The sequence below is a fragment of the Drosophila innubila genome, assembly GCF_004354385.1.
Source record: "Drosophila innubila isolate TH190305 chromosome 2R unlocalized genomic scaffold, UK_Dinn_1.0 1_C_2R, whole genome shotgun sequence".
Taxonomy (NCBI): domain Eukaryota; kingdom Metazoa; phylum Arthropoda; class Insecta; order Diptera; family Drosophilidae; genus Drosophila; species Drosophila innubila.
In genome coordinates this window covers 18,589,640-18,617,048 of record NW_022995374.1, presented here as the reverse complement: position 1 = coordinate 18,617,048, position 27,409 = coordinate 18,589,640, and the positions used below count along the sequence as shown (strand labels likewise).

General features: G+C 37.6%; 9 protein-coding genes across 14 annotated transcripts; 5 read left to right on the top strand and 4 right to left on the bottom strand.

Annotated features, from left to right (window-relative positions):
- Positions 1–14: 14 nt before the first annotated feature.
- On the top strand, positions 15–5,224 carry LOC117783878 (activin receptor type-1). Of its 2 annotated transcripts, none has more exons than XM_034621435.1 (7): positions 15–115; positions 573–690; positions 1,535–1,610; positions 2,139–2,794; positions 3,272–3,682; positions 4,122–4,347; positions 4,412–5,224. In XM_034621435.1, the coding sequence occupies exons 1-7, from the start codon at positions 55–57 to the stop codon at positions 4,559–4,561; spliced, it is 1,698 nt and encodes a 565-aa protein (XP_034477326.1). In that variant the 5' UTR covers positions 15–54; the 3' UTR covers positions 4,562–5,224. The 2 variants fall into 2 exon arrangements, with proteins under 2 accessions (XP_034477326.1, XP_034477327.1); XM_034621436.1 differs by lacking the exon at positions 15–115 and adding an exon at positions 350–389.
- A 442-nt stretch (positions 5,225–5,666) lies between these two features.
- LOC117783877 (tubulin--tyrosine ligase-like protein 12) lies at positions 5,667–7,633 on the bottom strand. The gene has a single exon (XM_034621434.1). It carries the CDS (start codon positions 7,573–7,575, stop codon positions 5,689–5,691), a length of 1,887 nt encoding a protein of 628 aa, XP_034477325.1. The 5' UTR covers positions 7,576–7,633; the 3' UTR covers positions 5,667–5,688.
- A 557-nt stretch (positions 7,634–8,190) lies between these two features.
- LOC117783700 ((Lyso)-N-acylphosphatidylethanolamine lipase) lies at positions 8,191–11,002 on the top strand. Its single transcript, XM_034621230.1, has 2 exons — positions 8,191–8,538; positions 9,481–11,002. Exons 1-2 carry the CDS (start codon positions 8,464–8,466, stop codon positions 10,735–10,737), a joined length of 1,332 nt encoding a protein of 443 aa, XP_034477121.1. The 5' UTR covers positions 8,191–8,463; the 3' UTR covers positions 10,738–11,002.
- A 1,062-nt stretch (positions 11,003–12,064) lies between these two features.
- Positions 12,065–13,552, bottom strand: LOC117785933 (lysosomal aspartic protease). The gene is made up of 2 exons (XM_034624210.1): positions 12,533–13,552; positions 12,065–12,472 (listed from the first exon to the last, which is right to left on the bottom strand). Exons 1-2 carry the CDS (start codon positions 13,445–13,447, stop codon positions 12,212–12,214), a joined length of 1,176 nt encoding a protein of 391 aa, XP_034480101.1. The 5' UTR covers positions 13,448–13,552; the 3' UTR covers positions 12,065–12,211.
- A 498-nt stretch (positions 13,553–14,050) lies between these two features.
- Positions 14,051–16,102, bottom strand: LOC117785932 (peptidyl-prolyl cis-trans isomerase FKBP8). 2 transcript variants are annotated; one of them, XM_034624208.1, is made up of 7 exons: positions 16,005–16,102; positions 15,198–15,767; positions 15,049–15,131; positions 14,851–14,992; positions 14,619–14,786; positions 14,306–14,536; positions 14,051–14,245 (listed from the first exon to the last, which is right to left on the bottom strand). In XM_034624208.1, exons 2-7 carry the CDS (start codon positions 15,759–15,761, stop codon positions 14,168–14,170), a joined length of 1,266 nt encoding a protein of 421 aa, XP_034480099.1. In that variant the 5' UTR covers positions 15,762–15,767; positions 16,005–16,102; the 3' UTR covers positions 14,051–14,167. The 2 variants fall into 2 exon arrangements, with proteins under 2 accessions (XP_034480099.1, XP_034480100.1); XM_034624209.1 differs by having other exon boundaries at positions 14,126–14,245; positions 15,871–16,011.
- A 355-nt stretch (positions 16,103–16,457) lies between these two features.
- Positions 16,458–20,335, top strand: LOC117782811 (NEDD4-binding protein 1). Of its 3 annotated transcripts, none has more exons than XM_034619853.1 (6): positions 16,458–16,759; positions 18,526–18,606; positions 18,723–18,935; positions 18,994–19,667; positions 19,727–19,948; positions 20,005–20,335. In XM_034619853.1, exons 1-6 carry the CDS (start codon positions 16,550–16,552, stop codon positions 20,207–20,209), a joined length of 1,605 nt encoding a protein of 534 aa, XP_034475744.1. In that variant the 5' UTR covers positions 16,458–16,549; the 3' UTR covers positions 20,210–20,335. The 3 variants fall into 3 exon arrangements, with proteins under 3 accessions (XP_034475744.1, XP_034475743.1, XP_034475745.1); XM_034619852.1 differs by having other exon boundaries at positions 18,991–19,667; XM_034619854.1 differs by lacking the exon at positions 16,458–16,759 and adding an exon at positions 18,369–18,422 and having other exon boundaries at positions 18,991–19,667.
- LOC117782815 lies at positions 16,782–18,354 on the top strand. Its single transcript, XM_034619858.1, has 3 exons — positions 16,782–17,325; positions 17,386–17,504; positions 17,705–18,354. Exons 1-3 carry the CDS (start codon positions 17,038–17,040, stop codon positions 17,913–17,915), a joined length of 618 nt encoding a protein of 205 aa, XP_034475749.1. The 5' UTR covers positions 16,782–17,037; the 3' UTR covers positions 17,916–18,354.
- LOC117782813 lies at positions 20,274–25,576 on the bottom strand. 2 transcript variants are annotated; one of them, XM_034619857.1, is made up of 3 exons: positions 25,240–25,576; positions 25,086–25,152; positions 20,274–20,707 (listed from the first exon to the last, which is right to left on the bottom strand). In XM_034619857.1, exons 1-3 carry the CDS (start codon positions 25,300–25,302, stop codon positions 20,355–20,357), a joined length of 483 nt encoding a protein of 160 aa, XP_034475748.1. In that variant the 5' UTR covers positions 25,303–25,576; the 3' UTR covers positions 20,274–20,354. The 2 variants fall into 2 exon arrangements, with proteins under 2 accessions (XP_034475748.1, XP_034475747.1); XM_034619856.1 differs by lacking the exons at positions 25,086–25,152; positions 25,240–25,576 and adding exons at positions 23,649–23,709; positions 23,774–24,142.
- On the top strand, positions 20,958–23,883 carry LOC117782812 (aarF domain-containing protein kinase 1). The gene is made up of 4 exons (XM_034619855.1): positions 20,958–20,977; positions 21,619–22,296; positions 22,350–22,901; positions 23,245–23,883. The coding sequence occupies exons 2-4, from the start codon at positions 21,643–21,645 to the stop codon at positions 23,584–23,586; spliced, it is 1,548 nt and encodes a 515-aa protein (XP_034475746.1). The 5' UTR covers positions 20,958–20,977; positions 21,619–21,642; the 3' UTR covers positions 23,587–23,883.
- Positions 25,577–27,409: the final 1,833 nt, after the last annotated feature.

Here is a 27,409-nt window from a genome sequence, read left to right as displayed (position 1 = left end):
GGCAGCAATTGGGCCAGGTGGCAACGTTGTGGGCAGAAAAGTTGTAACTCTACAATGGAGTCCAATTTATTTTTAGTTTTTCTGTTGTCATTTTTTCTATATAAAAATGCAAAAGGTGTGTTTATAAGTGTAATACAATATATGTGCATTACTGGCATGCATTTGGCAAAACAAATGAACGGGATTTATTGCGGCAAATTGCCCTGAAAAAATGATGCTAATGGTGCTTCCAATTTGTTTGTGTGTGTTTAGGCCACAATTTGTTTTCATATGCTACTGTTCTGACCAATTGCGCCGCGTACAATATCTTTAATGTGAATAAACTGCAGTTCGATGCATTAACTGAAATGAAAACAAAGTGTTAATGCGAAAATATTCGTTATATAAACGTATTGAAATACTTCTGTGGGCGAGTGAAGCATAAAAGTGCATTTAATAATCAGTACACGCATACACATGCGCTTTATTTGTGTATACACAAAAATATCCATATGTGTGTGCGCTGAGTATTTCTGACTTGTTTACATGTGTGCGTGACGGCTATTTCCTTTATTTTCATGTTGTTCTTTTAGCGGAAATTAGTGGATTGTTGCTGGACGAACATCAGGAAATAGACATGGAAATACCACCCCATATAAATGGAAAAGAGTTTCCAGCAGTACCACAAAACTCTGTGCTAACACATCCTAGGTAAATACCAATTAGATGCTTATAATCATCGATCACTGCATTAAATCGGAGACTATTGCCAAGTTTATACGACAGCTTCAGTCAGTTTAAATGAGGAGTATTTGACTTACACCGCATATATTACGATTGTTTTTAATATGTGTATAAAAAAAAAATAATAGTATAAGTGAAACGGTAATGGTTAAATCAGATTTATCTGTCTTGTAAACTTGGCTTATGATCTGTCGATCACTGATTTTATTCACCAATTGCATTCAAGCCGAAGGCGTGTAACGAAAATTAATGATAAGCGAATGTTTATTATACTAAAAAATATTGAGCTTATCATATGTTTACTTTTAATGTAAATAATTCAAAGTAAATAAATATATGTATACATTTGTATCAGTGTTGCCAGAATTTTGACAGTTAGATTTGAAAGCTAGATTTGAACAAGAATAAATTAAAAAAGGAAAATAAGATATAAATATTATAAATATGCTAAAAAAAATATAGGATTAAGCTTAAATCCATAAAAAAAAATTCTTTAATTTATAAACATTTAACAATTTAAAATATGCTAGGTCTTGCATTAAATAAGCTAAACTGGCAACACTAATATATGAATAGTACAACAATTATTGCTATTGCTTAATCCCCCTAACCCCCCTACTGTCTACTACTACTTCCCCCTCATTTCACATGCTGCACTTCCACTTAGGAGGCATGTTAAGAGTAAGCGACGCATGAAAAGAAGGTAAAATCAAAAACATTTGCCCAGCCTATGCTCAGTAATATCTCTACACACTTGCATATCACAATCTTGCATATCATATTCTGATATCTTTTATTTCTGTATGCACAGAATTAAGTGTTTCGCCTGCGAGCCGCCTTGTCTCGATCCCAATGAGCACGCCCATACGTGTCAGAATGCCATACAGGTGGGTCTATATTTAATAACGGTAGATGAAACATATTTTAAATGGTAAAGGTCTTATATTTCTATCTTTAAAGTTTTATAGCTATTTTTTAGAATTGTTTTTTAAACTGTATTTGTGAATATCCTTAACGATTTTAAAATACTTTACGCTTATTGAAAGCTAATGAATATATTATATATTAATAACAATAATATTTATATATATTAAAACATTTTTAAAATTTTCAAATAAAAAATCGTTTTATACTAAATCGAAGAAAACCGCATAAAACATTATTTTCTTTCTTTGAAAATAAACATGTGTCTCTACAACTATTGATTTAAATTTGAAACCCATTAATTAGATTTCAAAAAGCTGTCTAAATCTAGCTAATAAAAATGCTAGATTTTAAAAAATTAAAATAAAGTTGGTCCATTTAAAGAGTTTTTCTTTTACTAAGTTTGAGAATAAGTGGGTTTGTGTAAAAGTTAAGTGTTTTTTTTTTTGTAATATATTTGATAATTTCATAAATTGCATTTAATATTGTAGTGCTGGAAGTCTCGGACACGTGATGCAGTTGGTCAGGAGAGGGTGATTCGTGGCTGCACCACATCGCCGGATCAAGTGCAGTTCACTTGCCATCAGAATTCGCTGAATAAGCTAAATGGACCCACAAAACGCAACACGGATAAATTCGTAAATACCGTTTGCTGTGCTACCGATTATTGCAACGGCGGCGAATTCCCCGAGCTGGCGCCCTTTCACGATGTTACCGTGATTACCGCTGATAGCAGCAATATTAGCAAAATGACAGCTGCCATTTTGGGACCTTTTCTGATAATTACACTAATGGGCGCCGTGGCCGTATTCTTTATGCGTCGCAGTCATCGCAAGCGACTGGCGGCAACGCGCATTAAACAGGATCCCGAATCATATCTGGTCAACGATGAACTACTCCGTGCCACCAGTGCTGGGGATAGCACACTGCGCGAGTACTTGCAGCATTCGGTGACATCCGGTTCCGGCAGTGGTCTGCCATTGTTGGTGCAACGCACATTGGCCAAGCAGGTGACACTCATCGAGTGCATTGGCCGGGGCAAGTACGGCGAGGTGTGGCGGGGTCACTGGCACGGCGAGAGCATTGCCGTTAAGATATTCTTCAGTCGCGATGAGGAATCTTGGAAGCGCGAAACGGAAATCTACAGGTAACAATTTAAGTCTGATTTTTAAGCTGATTCTATATTAGAACTTTAATAAATAATATTGAAAATAACAAAATTAGGAAAAAGACTGCATAAAATATTAAAAAAATATTAAATATAACAATATATGGAATAATAAAATAAAATCAAAAAACTATAAAACTTGTAATTAGAAAATAGAAAAAATATTAAAACTAAAAATATTAAAAGAAAATAGAAAGAAGTAATAGGAAGCCAAAAACTAGTCAAATTTCGAAATCAAGAATAATTTTATGACAAATTTTCGTTAAGTTAGAGAAAAACTAAAAAAAGAACAAAAAATAAATAAAATTAAGAAAATAATAAATTAGGAACACAGAAGACTAGGAAACTTGTAATTCTAATAAAAGACTTTAAGCCACTTAGACTTCACATTCAAACATATTCGAAGTCGCATATACTGTTCAGTTTTCTAATTAAACTATTTATCATTATTTTTAGCACCGTCCTGCTCCGACATGAGAACATCCTTGGCTTCATTGGCTCCGACATGACTTCACGCAACTCCTGCACGCAGTTGTGGTTAATGACACACTACTATCCATTGGGCTCTTTGTTTGATCACTTGAATCGTAATGCTCTCAGTCACAATGATATGATTTGGATTTGTCTGTCGATTGCAAATGGATTGGTTCACCTACACACCGAGATTTTTGGCACTGAGGGCAAACCCGCAATGGCACATCGGGACTTAAAGTCGAAGAATATATTGGTCACATCGAATGGCACCTGTGTTATAGCCGATTTTGGCCTGGCTGTAACTCACTCACATGTTACGGGACGTCTTGATTTGGGCAACAATCCGAAAGTGGGCACTAAGCGTTATATGGCACCCGAGGTCTTGGATGAGAGGTAATTGATTAGTTGCACAATCAAAATTCTGACCAACTTCAAGCTCTCATTACTTTGTCAAATCAATTTGTTCACTTGAAAAATTTAATTTTTTTTTCGACATTTATTTTAATACTGTGATCCCTCATAACATTGTCAAAATTCAACCGATTATCGTCCGGAATATCACTTTGATAATTATTTGGCCCCAAAATTTATGCAATATTTAAATTTTGTTCACTTGAAAAATTAAAAAAAATTAAAAATTTTCCTTACCAACCCCTTGACATTTATTCAAAAATGTTGAAATCTCATAACTTTACCAAAACTCAACTGATTTTCATGTGAAATATCTTTTTGATCTTGGTTTGTCCTCTTAATTCATTCTGCATTAATTGTATGCAAAAAGAAAATTACATAAATCATAAATTTTTAACAATTTAAAAATTCTTTACTTTAGCATTGACATGGAGTGTTTCGAGGCATTGCGTCGCACGGACATTTATGCATTTGGCTTGGTGCTGTGGGAGGTTTGTCGTCGCACCATTTCGTGCGGCATTGCTGAGGAATACAAGGTGCCCTTTTATGATGTGGTGCCCATGGATCCGAGCTTTGAGGATATGCGGAAAGTGGTCTGCATTGACAACTATCGTCCATCGATACCCAATCGCTGGAGCTCAGATTCGGTAAGTGATCATAAAATCAATATCCGTATTATATCTAGAGATTTATTTCTATATATAATTACAGCTTCTGGCCGGCATGTCAAAGCTAATGAAGGAGTGCTGGCATCAAAATCCAAATGTGCGTCTGCCGGCGTTGCGCATTAAAAAGACTATACATAAATTAGCTTCCGCTGATGAGAAAATACGTTTAGACTTCGATGAGGTTTGCGTTTAGTAGCTTTTAGTTAGACAAACTAAGTTAATATTAACTAGCCTAAGCGACATTAGTTGAGGTTCATTTTGAATAGAATCTAAGTTACATAAATTGAACTTATATTATTAGTTTTGATATCATTTCATTAGTTTGTAGTTTGCATTATACACAGATTTAGTTTTTGTGCCTTTAAAATTGCCTTAAACGTAATTTGAACTTGACTAGAAGTATCATCTTTATATGGAGCTGAAGCAACCACATTTTCATAGTCTATTTTCATTTTTCAAGTGCCATTACAATTAAGAATTGTAAAACATTTTTTACACTAAACGTAAGCTCACTTTTTACACCAACACACAATACAACACAACTGAACATAAACAGAGCTATAGAGCAGCTATATACGAATATCTATATTTCCTTTTCTTATCAAGCTATGATATAGAGTTATATATAGAAGAGAACGTAAGCAAATGGCGACTCACACCTAAGTAGTTAAGAGCATATGGATGTACATGAATAGTTCCCAACTAAATATGTATAGAGTATATATCTATAAATATACAAATACTTGACTAGTATTCTTTGTATATTGTACAAATGCGCGATAATTAAGCTGTAAATGACTAAGATATATACTATCATCAAGAAATAAAAATACACTTTATAATTGTTAAGCATAAATGAAACCAAGTTTTTTTTTTATTGGTTAGTGGTGAACAGATGTAATATTTATATGCGTGTTGCCTTTAAAAGTTATAATTTTTACTTTAAAACTCAATCTATAGCAGTTATTTTTCAATTTTTATTAAGTTATTGAAATATTATACTTTTTGTTTTATTTGTCCTATAATAGTGAGTTGTAATAACTGTTTTTTATTTGAAATGGAATCAGGCACTGATTATACCCTGGGTATAATGTTTTATTTAATACAAGTATTTAGAAAAATCAATGCACCAAAAAGTCGGTGAATGATTAAAAAAAATTTTTTTGAACTGTTATAGGACAAATAAACTAAAATATGTTATAACTCATTTCATGAAAAAAAAAAAACAAAAAAGTTACATATTTTGTAATTAAAATCGGAAATTAAATAATGATTTATGAACTTTGGTAGTGTATCGGTTAAAGTGATAGATTGATATATTTATTGACCCTCCGCTGTGAGCAGCCTGAAGCTCTCGTTGTTCTGCTCGTCGAGGAAGAGCAGCTTGAATATGTCATTAAAGAAATCGGGATAATAGTCACATGCACGTTTGCAATCAGGTGTCCAGTTGATCTCTAATAGCTTAGGTTCCATCATCTTTTGATCATTGTCGTTACCCGACCAGCTCAGCATAATGTCCGCTGCATAGAGGGCACGGGATTGGTTACAAGGCGCCAGGCCACATGGAGGCGGCGCTTTGCTGGCACACTGAAGCACCTCGTACAGCATAGTACAGATTTGCTGCTCCACCTGGGTCCAGTCATGGGAGGGATACTGCTGCTGCCAAAGTTGAAGGAAATCATCGCATTGGATGTGATGCAGTTGCGCCTGTTCCTGGTAATTCATTACGGTGTAGTGCTTCTCATAGTCATCGAAGTGATCCAGCGAGAAGGGACGATTGGCAAAGCGCAGGAAGAACTTGCGATGCACATACGCCTCCAATGGCTTCACACGCTTTAATAGAATCACATAGCGTATGTCGAACTTCACCTGGGCCTGGAGTTCCTCCCGCTGGAACAGCACCGGACGTTCAATGTATTTTTGTGCTATTTTTGGTCCTGTTGCCGGTAAACGAACAATCTGCTTAATGTTGTCCGTTATGTGCGTGTCCAAGCCACGTGCCAAGTTCCAGGGTTTGATAATCCAATGATTATCGAGTCCTTTCGAGGCACGCCTTTGATAGTAGGCAACAAATTCACGTAGCTCCGTGGCCAGATTATAAGTGGTGGGCAACCAGGCGGGATAAGTGTCCAGCGTCTCCTCATTGTGATGTTCCGGCGCCGCACGACGTCCCACAATGCTCAGCAGATCCTTGATGGTGATGACATACTCAAAGGGAAACTGATTGATGAACTTGTGCGGAGTTTCCACAGCCAACTCTGCGAAATTCTTATAGTGGGAAGTGAGCCATAGGATATCCGCCTCCTCTTCGCCATCGACCAGCACGAATTCGGGAGCTGTAAGATGAGCACGCAACACATCGTACTGGGCGTACACCTTGAGAGGATTACAGCGAGATGGCAATACGTTAGCTCCAGTGTCAGCTTCCTCCGGATATGTTTCCGGTATGTGACCACTGGAAAAGTACTCGGCACTGGGTTCCACTTGCAGAAAGCTTTCATCACTAAGATCAGACTCCCGCCAAGGTAACAATAGCGCTGATCTTTGCGGCGCGTCCTTGGCGACATATTCCACAAAGTCACGGGTCACAGGACTTCCCAGTTCACAATCCCGTATGGGGAACAGTATGCTGTATGTGGTCTGAGTGTTTAGATAGAGCAGCGGTACCAAACGGAAATTCGGGTCATCCGAATGATTAACAGCCGATCCAACTTCATCCATGACATACCAAATGGGCATGCGTTCCTCATCCGACAATCCTTCACTGGCAATGGAGTAAGCATGACAATACTTCCACAGGCGACGCAGAATCTTGTCAATGCGCTGCTCATGCTCCAGGTCCACGCCGGTGATCGCCGACAAACGATCCGCCAGCTGGGAATACTGTTCCAGCTGTTGGCGCGCGCTGTTCATGCGAAATGTCCAGGCATGATCTATTAGATATACAGCCTGTGGATCATTTACCTTGATCCCTTCCTCACGTGCCACTTCCAGAGCAAACACTGGCCTCGCATTGTTGTCATCATCCACATCATCATTGTCCTCGTCGTAATCGATCAGCATCAATTGCAGCGCTTCACCGGCATCAAAGCAGTCCGCAGCCAGTTTGCGGTATAAAGCCGGCCATAGGTGAACCGGCACACAGGAGGATTCCAGCTGTGGTTTGTGTAGTGCCACAAATTCGTTGTATTTGTTAATTCCATCCATTTGGCGTGCAAAAGCGGTGTCCTGGTAAATTCACATGGTTGCGCTGCTGTCAGCTTAGCTATTTTCTAGCTAGTTCTGGCTATTTTCAGAGCTTAATGGTGGAAATTTTTGAAAATATGGCCAATTTTTCCTCTAAAGTTGGCAGCCTTGGGATTGAGATATTTGGTGTGACCGTATATAACAGCACATATACCAAACAGATCACGAAAACGGCGCGGTATTCAAGTTCACAAATTTAAATAAAACAAAAATCTTGAAAAAATGAATGAAAGCAATTATGACAAATCCAAAGAAATTCGAAATTAGATAAGAAATACAGATTAATTGATTGCTTTATGGTTAAAAGTTCGCCACCCCTCGGGGAAAGAAGTTACATAATTAATTCTAAGAAATATACAAAATTCGAAAACATTTTTACAAAAATTTTGCAACAATTTTCAAGATTCTAACTTCAAAATTTAAAAAATAACCAAAAAGATTATCATTCCGGAAAAATATAATAAAGGATGTAGATCAGATTTCTAGCTCTGGCAACGTTGAAATGAATGGCAATCTTTTTTCTGCCAGGTGGCAGCATCATGTAACAAACAGCTGCTTATAAATAAATGACAACAATACACAATTTCACCATTAGAAAAGATAATATAAGGCCGGAGGGAGGCACGCAATCAGCTGCCTAGCTTAAAACAAAAGCACAGAGTCATCACTACTCGACACTAATCAAACATTACACACCAAAGGGGTATTTAAGCTTATGCTACGCTGACGAAAATCGCGTAAATGCTGCAAACGTTTATATAGGCAGCAGCTTCGCTAGTATTATTCTAAATTTCTCGCGCTCTCTTTTGGCAAACGGTCAACAAAATTAAGAAAAACAACATTAACTAAATGAGCGGCACATTGTCACTACCAAACGCTGATGGCGTTGTAAACGCTGTCGAGTCACAGAGCATGGACATTGAGGTAAGAATTAATATAACGAACTAGCGGGCAAAAGGATTGTTAACCCCTTTTTTCTCTTGGTGTAATTGTAATCAACATTGTTGTTGTATTGTGTTTGGACAAACAACAACAAATTGTCGCCCAGAAAGTGAATTTTTTTCTTTATTGCGCAGTTTGTTCTAGGCGCGATCGTTAGATAATCCACGCCCATCTTGAAATACTTCCGGGTTTATTTGAGTAAGGCTAGAATACTGCAGAAAATGTGTTTGTAACTATGAAAATCAAAACATATCAATTACTTGGTTAACGAGAATACAAAGTGCGTCATCATGATGACACGAAGGAACAAGTTCATACGTCGGCTAAATCGGATTTAATAAAAATCATCCTGACTTTGAAAAATTGACAACTAAAGTTTAATAATAGAATCAAGATATTGAATTTTCATTTAAAAAAGCGATGACATAAAGTTCAAGTTTATACGGCAGCTAAATCGCATTTATTAAAAATTAGTCTGACTTTGAAAGAATGACAACAAGTTTAATATTAAAATTATGAATTATAAAATTATAAAAATCGAAGCATATTCAAAATTTAAAATTTTATTTATTTGGTAAAATACATACAGTGTATTTTAAATGATTTTTTAATTATTCTTGGCTAGGGTTTTTAGAACAAGCTAAAAGAAAAAAATAATATTTTTTTTATCAAATTAAACTAATAAAAAAGTAAACACTTAAGATCCGTTTAATAATTTTGTAAAAATAAAAAAAAAATTATATATATTTTTTTGATCAAAACGGTTATTTGACTAACTGTAAGTATAGTTGGTCCAATCTTCTAAATTTCCAATCTTTTAATAAATTGACCTTTAAAATAATAAAATAAAATAAACATGTATTGTTTGATTTTTATCATGTCATGCGTAAAATTCTCGTATAAATTGAATTAAATTAATTTCAGGTTCCGAAAAATAACGGTTTCGGTCTCTGGCAATGGTTATTTAACTGGACATCGACATCACCGACAATGCTGCGTGCCGTTGAGAAGAAGATACTTTCGTATCTGAAGCTGCCGTATCGCGGTTACTTTGTGGACATTGGACCGGCTGTGGGCGATACGGATAAGATATGGACGGTCAGTATGAACACAGACTCCAAGGAGGTGCCATTGGTGATGTTGCACGGCCTCGGCGCCGGCGTGGCACTGTGGGTGATGAATCTGGATAGCTTTGCCAAGGATCGGCCCGTCCATGCGATGGATGTGCTTGGCTTTGGCCGTAGCTCGAGGCCAATGTTTGCCAAGGATGCGTTGGTCTGCGAGAAACAGTTTGTGAAATCTGTCGAGGAGTGGCGTCGTGAAATGAACATTAATGATATGATTCTATTGGGTCACTCGATGGGTGGATTTATTGCCTCGAGCTATGCGCTGAGCTATCCGGAACGTGTCCGGCATTTGATACTGGCTGATCCATGGGGATTTCCCGAGAAGCCGCCAGATTCGACGACAACCAAACAGATTCCCTTGTGGTTGCGTGCCATTGCACGCGTCCTAACGCCATTGAATCCGCTGTGGGCACTGCGAGCTGCCGGTCCATTTGGTCAGTGGGTGGTGCAAAAGACAAGGCCGGATATAATGCGCAAATTTCAGAATACAATTGAGGAGGATATCCAGCTGCTGCCCCAGTATATACATCAGTGTAATGCACAGAATCCAACCGGTGAATCCGCATTTCATAGCATGATGCAATCCTTTGGCTGGGCCAAGCATCCCATGATCCATCGCATCAAGGATGTGCGCAGCGATATACCCATCACATTCATCTATGGATCACGCAGTTGGATCGACTCATCGTCGGGGGAGAAAATCAAATCGCAACGTGGCACAAGCATGGTGGATATCAAAATTGTAACCGGTGCCGGGCATCATGTGTATGCGGACAAACCGGACGTATTCAATCGCTATGTGAACGAGACCTGTGATATCTACAAAGTCAGTAGTAGTGGAGGACATCTGCCACATCCAACTGCTGTGTTGCAAATACCACCAGATGAGGAGCACGAGTTGCCCAATCTAAATACAGCGGAATCGGTGGAGATCAAGACGGATGGCAATGTTGCCGAAGGTGCAACAGCAACGACAACAACAACTGTTCATGAACCATCAGCAACAACAACAACAACTCCAGCTGTTGATCTGGCCGATGTTAAGCGCAAATGAAAATGGCCTTAAATATACAATTTAATATATACATACTATATTAAGAGCTCTACTAACTTTGTTTTTGCCTAGTATTAAATGTTGTCTTATCTTTAAACGCATAGTTGTTATTTTCATTAATTTAAAATCGTTTGTTATTCTATTATTTATGTACACAATCTTTGATTCAATACTAGTTCTCTGTGCCAGTAAATGGGGTACAAAGTGCAAGTGTTCTCATTGCTTTTTGATAAATCAATGAATGGTTCTGGTTCTACGTCAAACTAGTTATTTTGTACATAAATATATATTTAAGAATGGCGCCCAAAAGTGCGCAATGTCTATGGACAGCTGGCATATATACGGCATAATTCACCCTGATCCAATTCATATCAGCTGCCAGTGCTGACGTCTGTCAACCACACGCGGAAGTCATCGACCCTAACCCACTGGCCTATACGAAATATATTGTTTTGATTTTAGTTTTAGCTTAGCTAATCACAATTAAGCATAAATAGTAAATAACATAAAAATAATACAACTTTATCAGTATCAATTATACGAATTTAACACGAAATTACCCACTCTCTGCCACCTTTTTTTGTTCCTAAAACTGAATTTCTAAAATTGTTTGTATATTTGTTGTAGCATATTTATATTAAAATCTGTGTAGCATAGTGTAAATAAAAGCAATTCAAATTAATATATTTAAACATGGTTTCTTGCTATCAACAACACTTTTTTTTAATGATTGCACTAACGGAATAACAATTAAACATAAGTTGAAATAAAAATAATGAGCTGTTTTTTTTTTTGTAGAAATAAATTTTAACATTTTGAATTCTAAGAAATTAAAGGTAAATAACCTACTCCTTGTGTTGTTTTTAATCTATAAAATTTTATATTATAAGGAATTTCCTACTCATAAATAATTTAAAATTTGTTGAAGATTTATAAAAATTTCCAAATTTTTGTTTCTCTTTGTTTCCCTTCTAATCCCTAAAACTTAATAAAACTAATTTTTGAAGCATAATTAGAAAAGTTTCTGTTTTTAGTCTTAGAATCTTTGTCGCTTAGTGTAAAATAAAATGGACATATATTTATATAAAGCTTTTTGCTATCAGCAAAGCTTATTTTAATGCTTGCACTGTATACTTGTGTATAGAATTATATATGTACATATTGTTTTTATTTTTGTGAAACAGTTGATGGTCGTTGTTCAACTGATAATAGGTATTAAAAAAAGAGAAAGAGGCGACAAAAGTAAAAGCAAAAATAATTGGCAGCCTGATAAGTAAACAAAACATCCACTCGCATGACTAACAGCAATAAAAACAAACAAAGCGAATTTGTTTATAGTATATAGTACAGTAATAATTGCCTTCGTTTAATTCACAGATGACAAAAAAAAAGTCTATCGAATTGCAAAATGTTCACATTTTGATATAGCATATAGTATAAGTAGAATATAATAATTGAAGTTTTGATTCATGCTCTAGTTGGCATTGGCGAATCCCACACGATCATTGCCCATGTCGAATTCGGTGTAGTATTTGCCAATGAAGACGTCGCCTAGAATCCAAAGGGGTCCATTTGGTGGAGGAATGTCCATGCCCATGAAACCAGAAAGGCAAATGGTTTTGCCCATCTGTGCGATACGTAGAATGTAATCCTTGCCCTCCAATTCAAAGGTTTTGCCATCAAAGACAAACTTAATAACCGGCAGATTGGGAATCATATCACAGGAGACCACATACTAAAAGCAGAATGATATAAAGGTATATTGGTAAAGTTAGTTGATGTGAATATTCCATACCTGACCACCCACAATGGGTGTGCCACCGATGGCCTGATTGATGGAGGTCGCCTCAGCAGCGGGTGCTGCAATCAAAGAAGTACCTGTATCGGCAATCACCTGGCAGCCACCTTTGCACAGCTCCACATTATTGATTTGGGCCGAATCCATTTTAATTTGCCAATATCCCTTGCGTGTGACTGGCAAATAGGTGAAATCACCGGTGTAATGCTTGGGATCCGAGCCACCGAATATGATTTCGCCACCCTCTGGTGCCTTGGGATCCCGGTTCAAATAGAAGGAGAACACCGGCTGGGAAATGAGACCCTGTTCGTACATGGCATAAAACGGCGGCTTCACTCCATCCACAGATATGGAACTGTAGCCCAGGCCGAGAATACCATCGAATTTGGCTGCAACAAAGACTAAACCTGGCTCACTCAACGCCTCGGCGAATGTTTGACCCTTGATATCGAGTCCGGCAATGTTGACCGTATCCGTGGACAGGTAACCGGACAAACTGCCCGAGCCATAGTGTATATCGAATGCGGTGCCGTTTTTGGCATAAGTGTTTGACTTGGTGGCATCGTATTTGTTGTGCATCAGACACGCAATGTTGGTCAGGTGACATTTCTTCGAGGGCACCCACAAGTTGGATGACCCTGTATCAAAAACTACCTTGAAATTCTGCGGCGGCGAACCAATCGATATGGGTCCATAATATTGAGCGTCCAGATAATTGGACAGTGGTTCAGGTGCATCACCGCTGCCATATTTAATTCGCAATTGCTGCAGTTCAGTTCCTACATCAGCGAAATGCCGGCGAGCCGATTGAAATTTATTTAACGGCACACGCAAGATTTTCGCATTCGAATTCGAATCGGTGGCCCAGGCCACGGACAGACAAAGGGCCAACAGCAGCAGAGACTTCTGCATGTTTCACTGCAAGCAACTAAATCGCAATAACTTGTGAAATTAAGTCAACCACACAATTAGACAGATAGATCGACTGATTCTGGTTAAGTTAATTAACTGTTGCGGCGCTGCGAAAATGATTCAGCAAACAAAATGTACCAAATTTGCCGAAACGCTTTTGGTAAAATTACATCGCACAATCGACCAATATATTTTGTATCGATGGAATCCAACTCATGTTGCCACCCTGCTACGAAAAGACCAAAAACTGCAAAAGGCGCACAATTTAATTTTTTTTTAAGAAGTTGGCAGCCCTGCTGTAATGAATGTAATGAATGAATCGGGATTTTTTACTATACATAACCGTTAGTAGAGTTGGTAGTACAACACAAAGTGTTGGATATTGTTAAATAATATTAATGCTTCACAAGCTCTTAGTTTGTACATTATATTGTTCAAAAAGACTGGATAATTGTATGTATATTTCGCAAAAAGTTGATTAAAATTAGGATTTAAAGTAAAAATGATCCAAAAAAAACCATAGCATTTGACCTAATATTACTAATTGAAAGTAAATTAATTAGTTACACAACAAAAGTCATCATTAGAAGTAAGCAACCATCGTTTCCGTTTCCAACATTAATAATTTCGTTTTATGTATGTGTACCATTTTCAAAAATGCATTTAAATTGCTTAAAGTACTCTCAGTAGATCCAATTACAATATTTATGTTTTTTTTCTTCAGTACTTATAACGATAAATAGCAACGCCAGCGACACCAATTAATATGGTACCCATTAAGAAGCCAAGAAGCTTTAGCTAGAAACAAGATTTAATATTTAATTACGTTATTCTGATTATGAATTAATTTGTGCATACCTTGGAGTTATCCACCAACGGCGTTTTTTGCCTAACAGCTGTTGTTTGTTCCATTTTCTTGGCCTGTCCCAACATTTTCTGATACATTTCCTTTTCGTTGTGTTCCTCGCGTCGAGCTTTAATAAAAAGTCGTGCCAGATCGGATTGAACAGCGCGGTTGTCTGGTTCCAATGTGGCCACCTTCTGCAATAGCTTAATAGCACCCTGCGTATCTGCCTTGCCCTCGAGCACCTAGCAGAATTAGAGAGGTTAAAGGGTTAAAAAACCAGTGTAATGGTGATTTAATCACCATGAATGAATGAATGAAACTTACTCTGCCCTTGCGATATAATGCTTTTGGATTGTTGGGTTGGCACCGCAGCACATGCTCCACAGATTGAAGCGCGACGTCAAAGGCGCCAATTTTGATTTGGGCCATAGCCAGATTATTATAGACAATGAGACGATCCTCCAAAAGAGTTTGCAAATCACTGTTGCTTAACTGTATGTTTAAAAAAAAAGTATATAAAATAATTTGAATTAATTTATAATAAAGCAAGTTTTGCCTTTAAATCTTCTTTGTCAAACTCGGCATCCGGATCACCATCGCGATTATCCAAGTAATCCAGGGCGCGTCTGTAGAGATGTATAGCATTATTGTATTCCACACGTTTGTAAAAGTAATTGGCGCGTTCTTTTTTTCGAGCACTGTAAATGATTTATCTTTGTTAGCTAGTGTCAATAAAAGGAATTTATGAATTTACCCATATTTGCGTAGTATATCGAATGACTTTAGATCTTTAAAGTCTTCGTACTTGACATCCAACAGTTCCACATCGTAGATAAGCTGATATAAGCAAGTTGCCAGTTGAATCAATATATGTTTTTTAAATTATGTTGCTTATTGACTTACATGAGCATTTGGTGCTACGATGGTTTCAGTAGTATTTTCCTTTTTAAGGCCCAGAGCACCATAACCGAAACGGGGATCAACTGAAATTTGCGCCAGTTCGCCCACATGCATCATTGGCAGCACCATGTCCAATCCCTGAATCACCTCATAATCACCTACGTGGCATTGGAAGTTCTCCTCCTTTTCCACAATGGTGCCATCTTCCAGTTTACCGGTGAATGTGATGGTGACCAAATCACCGCGATTAGGACGCTGTGCACTGACGGGTGCCTTTTTAATGATGCGCTTTATCAGCTGTTTATTGCCCAAGATATCACACTCAATCTCCTCCTCTCCCTCGCACTCTCCCTCTTCCGCTTCTGCTTCCTCGTCATCATCTTCAACTTTTACTTCTTGCGTCTTTGCGTTGTCATCGTTATCGTCAACATTTTTTTTGATTGCCGCCGCAGTTTCAGCTAGTGAATCGGCGACACTTGTGGCCACCTGTGCTGCACGTATGTCCTTCGTGTCCTCGGCATTGGTTAGGTCCTCAAAAGAGCTGCTACTTGACTTTTCTACGTCCATTTTTACCTGTCATGTAAAAGTGTGAAATGTTGAAACATGGAACAAAGGGCAACAAATGAGGCGATACTCGCATAAAATAAAAGCAATTCTATTTGTTATATTGACTTACTGCTCCCACAGCGGTGTCAGGTTTTACGTTGAAATCTTTAAAACGGTTTTCACACCGTTTCAATTTGACAATTTTCGTAACAAATAACTTATGTTAACAAATAATGTAAAAATTAAGATTAAGAAATGACTTACTTGTTTTACAAGTGCTGCCACCTTACACAAGCAGAAATTCCCAGTCTGGCAAGTTGTACCATTTCAGGGCAAATAGAAAACTTTCTACAAAATACCTTTTTTTTAATTTCTTCATTTGAAGCTAGAATTTTTTAAATTTTTGCAGAAAATTTGTTAAAACTTTGTCGACTTTGTGATATTTTTATTTTTTTAAATTTAAATTTGGTAACTTTCCTCCCCGAGGGGTGACGAACTTTAAACCTACATAAAAATGTTTTCCTTAATTTTATCTAATTTCGAATTTTAAATTTTCATCAAATTATTAATTAATTTCAAAGTTATTGCATTTTGAAGTTTTTATTCACCTAAATTTAAATAAAGATTTCATTTGACTAGGGCCGCAAGACTTTCGATGTCGCTATGGAAGAAAGTACCATAGATGGATATCGTCTATCGATAAGAAACATCTTTTACAAGGTGGCAGCGCCCATCAGCTGTGAACCTTTTGTTTGTTTGCGCAGCACAATTTGTAAGTTGAATTTATTGCCACTATTTTTACTTCAACAATGGGTAAAAGAAATAAAAGCCGATCAGTAAAGAAGGCTATTAAGCATAAGCACCGTCAAAAGAATCTAAAGCATATAAATGCCCCGCGCAAATCTAAGAAAGCGCCAAATTTGCTTCCAGCGGCAAGCACGTGTCAAGCATCAGAAGCAGCAACAGGACTTGCAATTTCAACTGCATTTCCTGTTTCCACAACTTTGCACCACATCAATGTAAGCATTATAAATGTTGTTTGATTGTTTCTAGTTTCAAATTATATGCTTCGGCTTGTTTTGGGGGACTTGGGGGTGCCACGGTATAATGTGCAGTCGGAAAACTGCGCAGACGCCAAGTCCCTGAAATCACAAGAAAAAAAAGTTGTGAAAATTTTGTGCGAGTTCCAGATACAATTTCCAGCAAATTGAATCATCGCGAATTTTGTGTAACGTTCAAGTGGCCAAAAAGTGAAACTAGCTCCACCTAAAAAAAGTGTAAATAATAAACTAAAGAAATGGAGCAAATTTGGAGAAATGTTTGCGCTCATTATGATGTGCCCGAGGATGTAAGCAACACTTGGTATGCACGCATCGAGGAGCACTTGAGTGTGGACAGTCCAACGCGCGCTTATCACAACTGGCAGGAGATGATGCAGCGCAAGCATTCCCATCTGTCCGACTGTGCTCCCAGCATTGCACTGGCCGCCTTCTTCCAGTACTATCACTTTGATGGCAATCGCAGCTGTGTGCAGGAGAATTGCGAGGTATTTGAGGAGTTCTGTCGCGATGCAATGATCGAAGATGTGAGTAACCACATACCCAATAAAATGTCAATGCTTAAAACTGTATGTTGGTCATCATAGGATCATGCCAAGTCGCTTGTGTGCAATTTGCTGGGACGCAAAACGCCAGATAATGAAGTTACTTGGTCCCATGATGACGAGGCCAATTTGCTGCAGGATGTTGATCTGGTTGTCCTTGCGTATGTAATGCAAATAAACACTTGAAAGAAACTAATCAGGAACCATAACTGTTATGAGTTTTAAAACACAAATTCTTTTAAACCCGTAAAGGAAATTTTTACTTTTTATTTCCTTAAATTTGTATTTTTTAAGTGAAATTTTAAACTCATAACTATTGTTTTCGGCAACTGATTCTAAAGAAGAACTTTGTAATGCACAGCGCACCACCGGAGGAGTATAAACACTACACGGAGTTGCTGCGACACGAGTATGCAAATCTGGATGATGAAACCTACAAGTCGATGAGGGTAAAGGTGCTGGAAACTCTAATGATTATACCATGCATATACTCCACTCCAGAATACCATGACAAGTACGAGGAGCTGGCACGCACCAATATACGCAATGAGATAAGGGAGCTTAAGCAGTAAATGGTTCAGTAAAGGATTGCAGTAGTTCGACAAGGGCTATGTCTGCACCATATAATTGGCTATTAATCCAACATTTTTATATACATAACACAGATAGATATGCATGATATGTCTTGAGATATTCCATTTAATTTAATTAATACATAGATGGATGGATTTGGCTGTGTGAAAGAATGTTCACATGTAGGGTGATAATATTGGGGACATTAGCTAGCCGAAATTACAAACAATCAAAAACCATCGATAATTTAGTTAATTGCCGTTTTTAATTCAATTAAATGTCTAGCCATAGATACAATTTATGTAAAACATTAATGTAACCAAAATTACATCAACTTTTATACAAAATAATATAAATATATATTGATATATACGTAAGCAACTGGCCTGTCAACACTGCAAATCAATATTAATAAAATCGATGTGTATATATAACCAATAACAACAAGTGTGTTTTACTCAAAAGCAACCATTATGAAACTCAATATGCAAATATAGAAAATCGCAGTAAGTACATAGGAAAAGTGACAAATTCTTTTGTTTTCTTTTCAAATTTTCATAAGCAAACATAAATCACAGTCAATAACATATATCTCTTATCTGGGATTAGCTTAAAAATAACACCAAGGACAGTTCTAGGATGGCGCCGCAACATCAACCCTTTCAGAAGATTAAGGATCAGAATGTTAAGGTATGCTATTCACAAATTTTAGGACATTTTTTTTATATATCCTTGAAATTGACAATTTTGGCGAAAACGAGGATAAAAAATCTTAAGAGTTCTTAAAAACATATTTTTAATTTCAGAAACGGGTTAAGCGTCTTAATAATAAAAAGAAGAAAAATAAAATCACTTACACACAGAAGCTGGCAAATTCTTTAAAGCGCCGCGCATTAATTTCTCCCAAGAATTCTTCAGCTTGCGGCACCAAACGGAAATTGAACTTTAAAAATGCTGTGGAGCTGGAAATTCAACAGCAACAGCAACTGCCAAAGCCAAAGTTTTATTTAAACAAAAAGGTAATATAATACTTAAGTGTGTCGTCTGCTCAACTTATATCTCGTAAAATTACAGCAGGCTGGAGGCTCTAAGATGCGAATGAACGAAACAATTGAGGATGGCGAAATAATTGAGGAGATTGTGAGCAGTGACGAAGATGACTGCATTGTATTGGATGCAGTTGTGGAGCAAGTAGACGTTGAAGAGGATTCCAGTGACAATGAAACGGCATCAAGGCAATCAAATACGGACCTTAATGATAATATTCCAACAAGTAGTCGGTTTGTTGTGGACAGAATAGGCGAATACGGATTGTCCTGGTCTACGAACAATGGCTTTTCTTATCCCATAAGAAATACCGATTATAAGTCAAATGATAATAAGTGCATTATAATAGATGATAGCTTCGAAACATCGAGTAGTCCTATGAAAAGTGTTGAAGATCACAAGCCAAACAATTTGATGGACGATAGTGTAATATTTATACAAGACTGTAAGAGCGAAGAGGACTTCATACCACTTCCGGCTGACGAAAAGCCAGTTCTAAAACGTGTTAAGAAAGGCAAAGATGTAAAAGCCGAACCAACGCCGAAGATTATGAGGCGCATGAATGAAAGCCTGTTTACCACAACGGAGCGTAAGAAGTTGGATAACTACAATAGCAACACATATAATCCGGGCACAAAGGTCTCCAGCACAGCCGACTCGAATAAGCGACCCATTATCATCGATGGCAGCAATGTGGCTTTTGGGTGAGAATACTGACAATTATTTTCCTATATCTAAATAGTAATTTAAATTTATTCAACAGTCATGGCTGCTCCAACATATTCTCTGCGGAGGGTATAAAATATTGTGTGGAGTATTTTCAAAAAATGGGACACGATGTTAAGGCTGTCATTCCATTGTTTCGTCGCAATCCTCACAAATCTTCCAATCCTGCGCTGCTCGATCAGCTGCACAAGGATAACAAAATAGTATTTACACCTTGTAAAAATTTACCCAATCAACAAAGCATTAGCTATGATGATCGGTAAGTTGTAGAATTCATTATCATTATAATTTCTAATAGAGTTTTTTTTTTTTCAGTTTCATTTTACAATTGGCTTATGAGCGCAACGCTGCTGTTGTGTCCAATGATAACTATCGTGACCTGATACATGAGAATCCGGCATTTAAGAAGATAATTGAGAATCGTGTTATTGGCTATTCTTGGTGCGATGATATTCTAATACTCCCCAAAGATCCCTATGGAAGATTTGGACCACCTTTGGATGAAATCTTACGTTGTTAGTTCCACAAATTTATTTCTTGAATTTAATTTAATTTACCTTTCTTAGTTTGAAGTTTAGTTTTTGTTTTCTTGTATAAAGTGTAGTTTATTGTGTTTAAAAGTGAAGATAATAGATTTAAGGAAAAATTTAATACAATTAATTCAATTAGATTCGGGGCAAGGGGCCACTAACCACAACCGTAGTGGTTGTTGTTGTGGTGGTGGTGGCACTTGCTGTGGGTTCAATATAGTCTGGTGGCGGCTCGTTTAAAGCTGCTGCCAGATTCGTGTTGCTGCAATCCAAATCGGTGGTTATGGTTAGCATGGAGGCTCCAAGGCTGCCCGGTGGCTTTACATTGTTGGTGTAGTTGAGCTCATCATAGCTGGGCGGTAAATCCATGCCCTTGGGCAATATGGTCATGTCGTTTTCAGTCTGTATAGAAACGCTGCCATTGCCGCCGCCTGAGTTGCCTATATTTGGATTGTTGTTGGCAATGCTAATTTCCATTTCACGGCGAGCTATAGGGAAAGAATGAAGAAAAACAGAGTCATAACTACTCAAATATTGCATAGAAAATCGATATTTTCACTGAATTATTTTTTAAATTTGATTATTGGTATTTTCTGCGTAACGTACGATATTATTGGCTAATCAATCGATAAAATATTAAAAAGGTGGTCGCAGCGCTATCGATATCATTTATCTCACGAACGAGCTGCGTACGTGCCTTGAACAGCTGATTGTTTTGCTCAGTTGCGCGCGATTAGCGTACATGCCTTGAACAGCTGGTTTGTATCGTTCAGTTGCGCGCAATCGGCCGTCGGTCGTTGGTTTAAAAGTTGTTTTTATTAATTTAGTGTAAGTGTAAGTGTAAGCAGCAGCTACTAAGAAGCGCGCACGTGTTATTTTAGTTAGCATGCACTTTTGAAGCGAAACTGTTTGCACAAGAACCATTAAGACACAAGAGGTTGAACATTTATGTAATATAAAGTCAAGCAGTTGCTGACGTTGTTGGCCCAAAAAATGGTGAAAGTGATGTACACATGTAAATTATGACTCAATGCACGCTGCAACAGGTTTTGGGTCACATAAAGTCTATTGATTATTGTTAACATAGTGCCAAAAGTATAATAAATAAGTCTTGCTATTTGCTTATTGGCAATGCCGACCAATAAGTGAAAGTTGGCGGCCAAGGGTTAAGTGCTAAATTCCACAAACATGTAATTTGGGGGGTTCAAAAAGTCAGCTCATTATGATGGGCATATGAATTGTTTATCAGTTTTGTAATGTATTCTAATGGGGTTAAAGGTTAATTGACATTAAAGCTGTATGACAACCTGTTGACTTAACGGTTCAATGGCCACACGTGGGCAAAGTTCAAAAACACTTGAAACTAATTCACTTGTATTTTGTCATCTATCCGAAACAGTTAAAAACCTTCAAACTGCCATAAATGCTGCGACGCGTGCTTGTAATTGGAGCCCTTGGAGCAGGCAGCGTCAGCACCGCATTGAGTCTCCGCACCAACGACTATGACCTCAACTCTTTGGGAATTGTGCGATTGTCGCGTTCCGCTAGCGCCGTTGTTGATGTCGCCCTCACCTACAAACGGCAGCTCTATTATAAAGAATGGGACAAGACGACGCCGGAGTACAAGGCGGAGAAGAGTCGTGTGCATAAGATTGCTGCCGAGAAACTCCTGGATTTGATATGCACCAATAAGGGAGTGTATATTAAGGTGGGACAACATATTGGCGCTCTGGAATATCTGTTGCCCAAAGAGTTTGTCAATACAATGAAGGTGCTGCACTCGGATGCACCACAAAATCCCATAGAGGATCTGTACAAAGTCATTAGACAGGACTTGAAGCGAGATCCAGAAGAGCTCTTTGACAGCTTTGAGCGGGAACCACTGGGCACCGCCTCATTGGCCCAGGTGCACAAGGCGCGTCTGAAGACGGGCGAAATTGTGGCCGTCAAAGTGCAGCATCCGTATGTGAAGGGAAACTCACTGGTGGACATGAAGACCATGGAGATTGCTGTCAGAATACTGGCGCGAATATTTCCCGACTTTAAGATACAATGGCTGGTGGAGGAATCCAAGAAGGTAAGTTTTAAAAGGAGAATAAAATATATTATTTCATTAAATCTTCCACACAGAATCTGCCAATTGAATTGGACTTTCTGAACGAGGGCAAGAATGCGGAGAAGGTGGCTAGTCAGTTCAAGAAATACAGCTGGCTGCGTGTACCCAAAATCTACTGGGAATTGAGTTCATCCCGTGTGCTGGTCATGGAGTATCTGGAGGGTGGTCATGTCACCGATTTGGATTACATAAAACGTCACAAAATTGATGCCTTTGCGGTGGCCAATAAAATTGGCAAACTCTACTCGGAAATGATCTTCTCCACGGGCTTTGTGCACAGCGATCCACATCCGGGCAATATTCTGGTGCGTCAGACGCCCAAAAATGAATTGGAAATCGTTTTACTCGATCATGGCCTATATGCCAATTTGACCGATAAGTTTCGCTATGAATACTCCAAACTCTGGCTGAGCATACTGAAGGTCGATCGCAAGGCGATGCGCGAACACAGCGAACAGCTGGGCATTACGGGTGATCTGTACGGTTTATTTGTCTGCATGGTAACGGGACGTCCCTGGGAGACACTCATGCAGGGCATCACCAAAGTTAAATATTCCAAAGAAGAGGTAAGAATTGTACTTTGCTAATCAAATGAAAATATCTTCTAGATAAGGTAAAAGTCCAAAGACGAAGGCATATTCAATACCCAAACTTTCGTACATTTTAAGTTGTGATATATAAACTATTCTAAAATAAAATAGAAATAGTTTGGCTTTCATATATTAAATTTAAATAATTCGTCAAATCTTGAGACTTGAATATACATTCGTTACTAGACTTTTAACTCGTTTAGAGCTATTTTTACTTGAAATGAGTAATTTTTTGGATTCCCAATGCTCCTTTGTAAGAAAATATTTATAGTATAGCTAACAATTTACACCATTTTCTAATCCATTATTCGTTTTGCAGAAGAACACGCTGCAGAGCAACACGTCGCTGGTGCTGCCCCACATTTCGGACGTGCTGGAGCAGGTGGATCGACAGATGTTGCTCATACTGAAGACCAATGATCTAATACGCAGCATTGAGTCAACATTGCGTACACAGAATCGCATGACCGCCTTCTGGGCCATGTCCAAGTGCTGTGTGCAGTCCACGTATGCCGAGCAGCGACTACAACAAACGGCGGCATCAAAACGCTGGCGTTTAGATCTTGGAGAACGTTGGGAGCTGTTTAAACTTAATATTTACTACCTCTATTTGGGTCTGATTAATTTTGACTTTTTGGCGGCCCTGAAGCAGGTGCTTTAGCAGCCAATGATGGATGACATTGCATGACATTGATTAAAGTACAAATTTGTTGGGAAAATTACCTCGTTGCCTCTGCTCGACTAGACGTCGTGCATTCTCCTGACGCTTGCGCTGCATTGCGTTCTTTTTAAGGGGTGGATTGGTTGTGATTAGTTGTATATTAATGAGGATTATAGGATTATATTACCATTATCACAGCACATGGCAAAATGACGACGAAACAAACAAAGATCACAATGTAGAAAGCGTAGCCCGAATAGAAATATACATAGTCCGGTTCTGGATCTGGCCAGTAAATGGTTGCATTGTTTGAACCACCGTAATCATTATAGGCAAGAGTGGTGCTAGTGGTACTATTTATATAAACGGAGCTCAGCTGAATGCTGGCCACGGTGCTAGTTGTCACATTTACAGATGCTACAGTGGGTGCCATTCTTTTTGTGATTGCCCGCTTTAGGAAGGCAGAAAGTCACTTCCAAAATACAAAAAACAAAACTATTTAACGTGTCTCGATTCGCTCGAAGTGTCCGCTCAAACTAAATTAAAGCCCAAAAATTGATGGGTCTGCGCCGAGTCATCCACGGGTCACACACTCACCCGGACACGGCCACGAATACAGCTCACATATTTGCTTTGTAATCATTAGCTGATAAAACTGACAAAACCACTGCCTAGCCTGGGCTTAAGTTCCGTATGGGGTTCCTCCCCGACCACATATCGCATACAAGGTGTGCACAATTGTTTTCTGCAAGGAAGTGAAGGTGTGGAGGGGTGGAGTGGAGTGGAATGGGTAACCATCGTCTTTATCTAATGAGGCACTATGATAAATGTGTGCAAATGTCGCACAAACTACATGAATTTTTTTCTTTTGTGATTTATTGCGACTTTTCTATTTCGAATACTCAATTTTTATTTTGTCATGCTTTCGATATAGAGATGGTCTTTCGACAACAAATATTATAATCTTAAACTTTATTATAAATGTCTAATGTTCTTTTGTCAATTGCTTTCGAATGCTGAGACTGTTCAATATATTTTCCCAGACTATTTATTTATTTACATCATTTAGTGCCATTTTGAAAAGGTTTAGTAAAAATCTTGGGTAACAACTAAAATATATGCAGATATACTATACATTTTAAAAAACATTTTCTAGTTAAAATTAAACTGAACAATAAGGAAACGCCTCTTATACACAGTATAAAATTTCTGAATTTTGCTTGGATGCACAACATAATTTTAGATTATGAAGAATATGAAAAATGTCTAAAATATTTAAATTACGTGAGAACGTCCTATAGCGTGCAACATAAGCAATGAAAATACAATAATTTTTAAAAGAGAACACAGAAAAATTTCAAATTTTTTTAGTAGATAAATTATAAGACTTTTCTTGTGATTTTTAGTAACGAAAAAAAAGCACGACATAGGCCCCATCTCTAGATAAGTTGGTCAAGTAGAAGAAACTAGTGTAAATATTTACGATTATGTTTGCTCACCTTGCTCGATGTGAGCCACCTCCTTGAGCTGTCGGAGCATATAGAAGCGATATGCAATCATCATGGTCTGCAATTGAATGTCAATGAATTAGCAACATATGTGTTTAATATAATTATGAACAGGTAATAACAATAATTATTTAAATTAACTCACGCGTAGAATGAAGAGGCAAAAGCATATTATGGCCAAGGCAATTAGCAAAGGGCCTGAATCCATTTTAAGCTCCTTTATTAACGCTTCTAATTTCTATTTTTTGATTTAAATTATTTCTTTGAACATATGTGTATAATTGGCTTTATTTTCTGTTACGATGATTCACAATAAGCCTTCGCGCATGTCCAGCGATAAGATATGAATGGATATTGTCGTATATGTATTCAAAATTGCATTGATTACATTTTAATCAGTTAATAAAATACACAATGAACCATTTCATATTTTTTTGTAATATTATAATATATTGTGCGGGCTAAAACAGCTCGAAGTGGCTGGCTAAATACGAATGGACCTTAATAACTCTGCGTATTATTGTACTCTGCACCCAATGAAATCAGTAAAAACAGGGTATGATCACTTGCTGCATGCGTATGTGTCGGAAAGGGAAAGTCATAGAGTCTTGCTGTCTATCTGAAATCCAAATTCAATCACGATCGGATTAAAAAACAGAAGTTAAACAAATAAACATAATATTGTCTATAGTCCCAGTTACCAATTTTGTAACATTGATACAAAAACGTAAATGTTTTGTTTGCTGGTAGCTTGAACTAATTTCTTAAAAAAATTTAAATTTGTTTGGTAGCTTAATTTTTTGTTATTATATAATATTAAAATAAATTTAATTAATTCGAAAAAAAATTATTAAAAGAACTATTTATTGTTTTGTAATTCATTTAGCCCTAAGCATTAATTTGTAATCATAACTTTGTCTAAGCTGGACCGATTTCTTAGAGGAATATAACACATTTTGCAGGGTATTTTCTAGTCGAGTTTGCTCACTTTTTTCCTGGCATTATGTTATCGCTGCTGCTCCGGCTCTCCACTTCAATAGCCAGATTGCATTTTAGTCGCTTGTTTATGACTTTTGGTTATCACTGTGCAAACCCGCCAACAAACGAGACGTTTTGTCTGTTTTACCCCACATCACACCTGTGCTGCCCGACGAGGCCAAACCCCCCGTTGATAACCCACAACACAGAAGCAGAAGCCGATGCAGTCGTTAACCATTAATTCAAGTGAATGGCCGCTTGACTTTTGGGTTTATCAGTGCTGTGGAATGCCCAATCTTTGCTTTGCCCCTTGACCCCGCCACCATCAGCAAACACCCACACTCATTATGTACACATACGCATTGCACTTTTGTTTATTTTGTTTAACGTACGTTTTACTTCGACCAATCGCCAATGATCGATGAGAGAGCCGCTGAGCGAGAGAGCCGCTGTACTGAGACTACAGCCACATTATTATTTGGATAATATCAATCAGGAACTATTACAAGCAAATAGCAGAGGTAATCCAAGAGCATCTACTTACGCAGCCCCCTCTACAGTTGATACAAGACCTTTATCAGAAAACCGTGCTGAAGAGCCGGCCTTACCAAGTCATAAAAGAATATCAGGAATACACCTTTCAAACTCGGGACAATGATTTCCTATTTTTTGATTGGAGTATGAATATTAAGGCTCTAAATTGACGTTGTATAGTAAAAGACATTAACGTTAGCTGGAACTTCGAAACAACATCATAATCATCAGTTTATTACTAAAAATGTAGTAAAGATCGTATTCCAAAATCTTAATCACGAGTGAAAAATGCGTTGGAATCTGTTAACGTTGTAGCTCTGCTCTCTTCTTCGTTTAATCCGACTCTGCAAACTCCGATTTTTAATAGATCGTAATGAAGTTTTCAGGATTCATCGAGACTCGTTACGGGTAATATACATATATAGTGGGTATTGCCCGACAGCTCATCTTCAGCTGATTTTTAAATTCATTAAATTTATTTCTTGGGTATTTCTTTGTGACACCTTAATCAAACTTAAAAGATAAGATAGACTTCGAATTTTCCCAGTATTATAGGAAATATTTTTGTGGCAAAATAGAGTAGTATAAAATGTAGCAAAAACAATATTTGCATATTTATTCTAACTCTTCAATTGCCAATTTGTAATAGTACACGTGAAATAAAAGACATATTTAGGTTTTTTAAACGTATATTATGATTTGAAATCAGTTGAAACGAATCAAAAGCACCGCACACGAAATAAATTCTTAATTAAGTACAACATTTGGAAATGCTCAAATCTAATTAGCATTTCTAACATCAA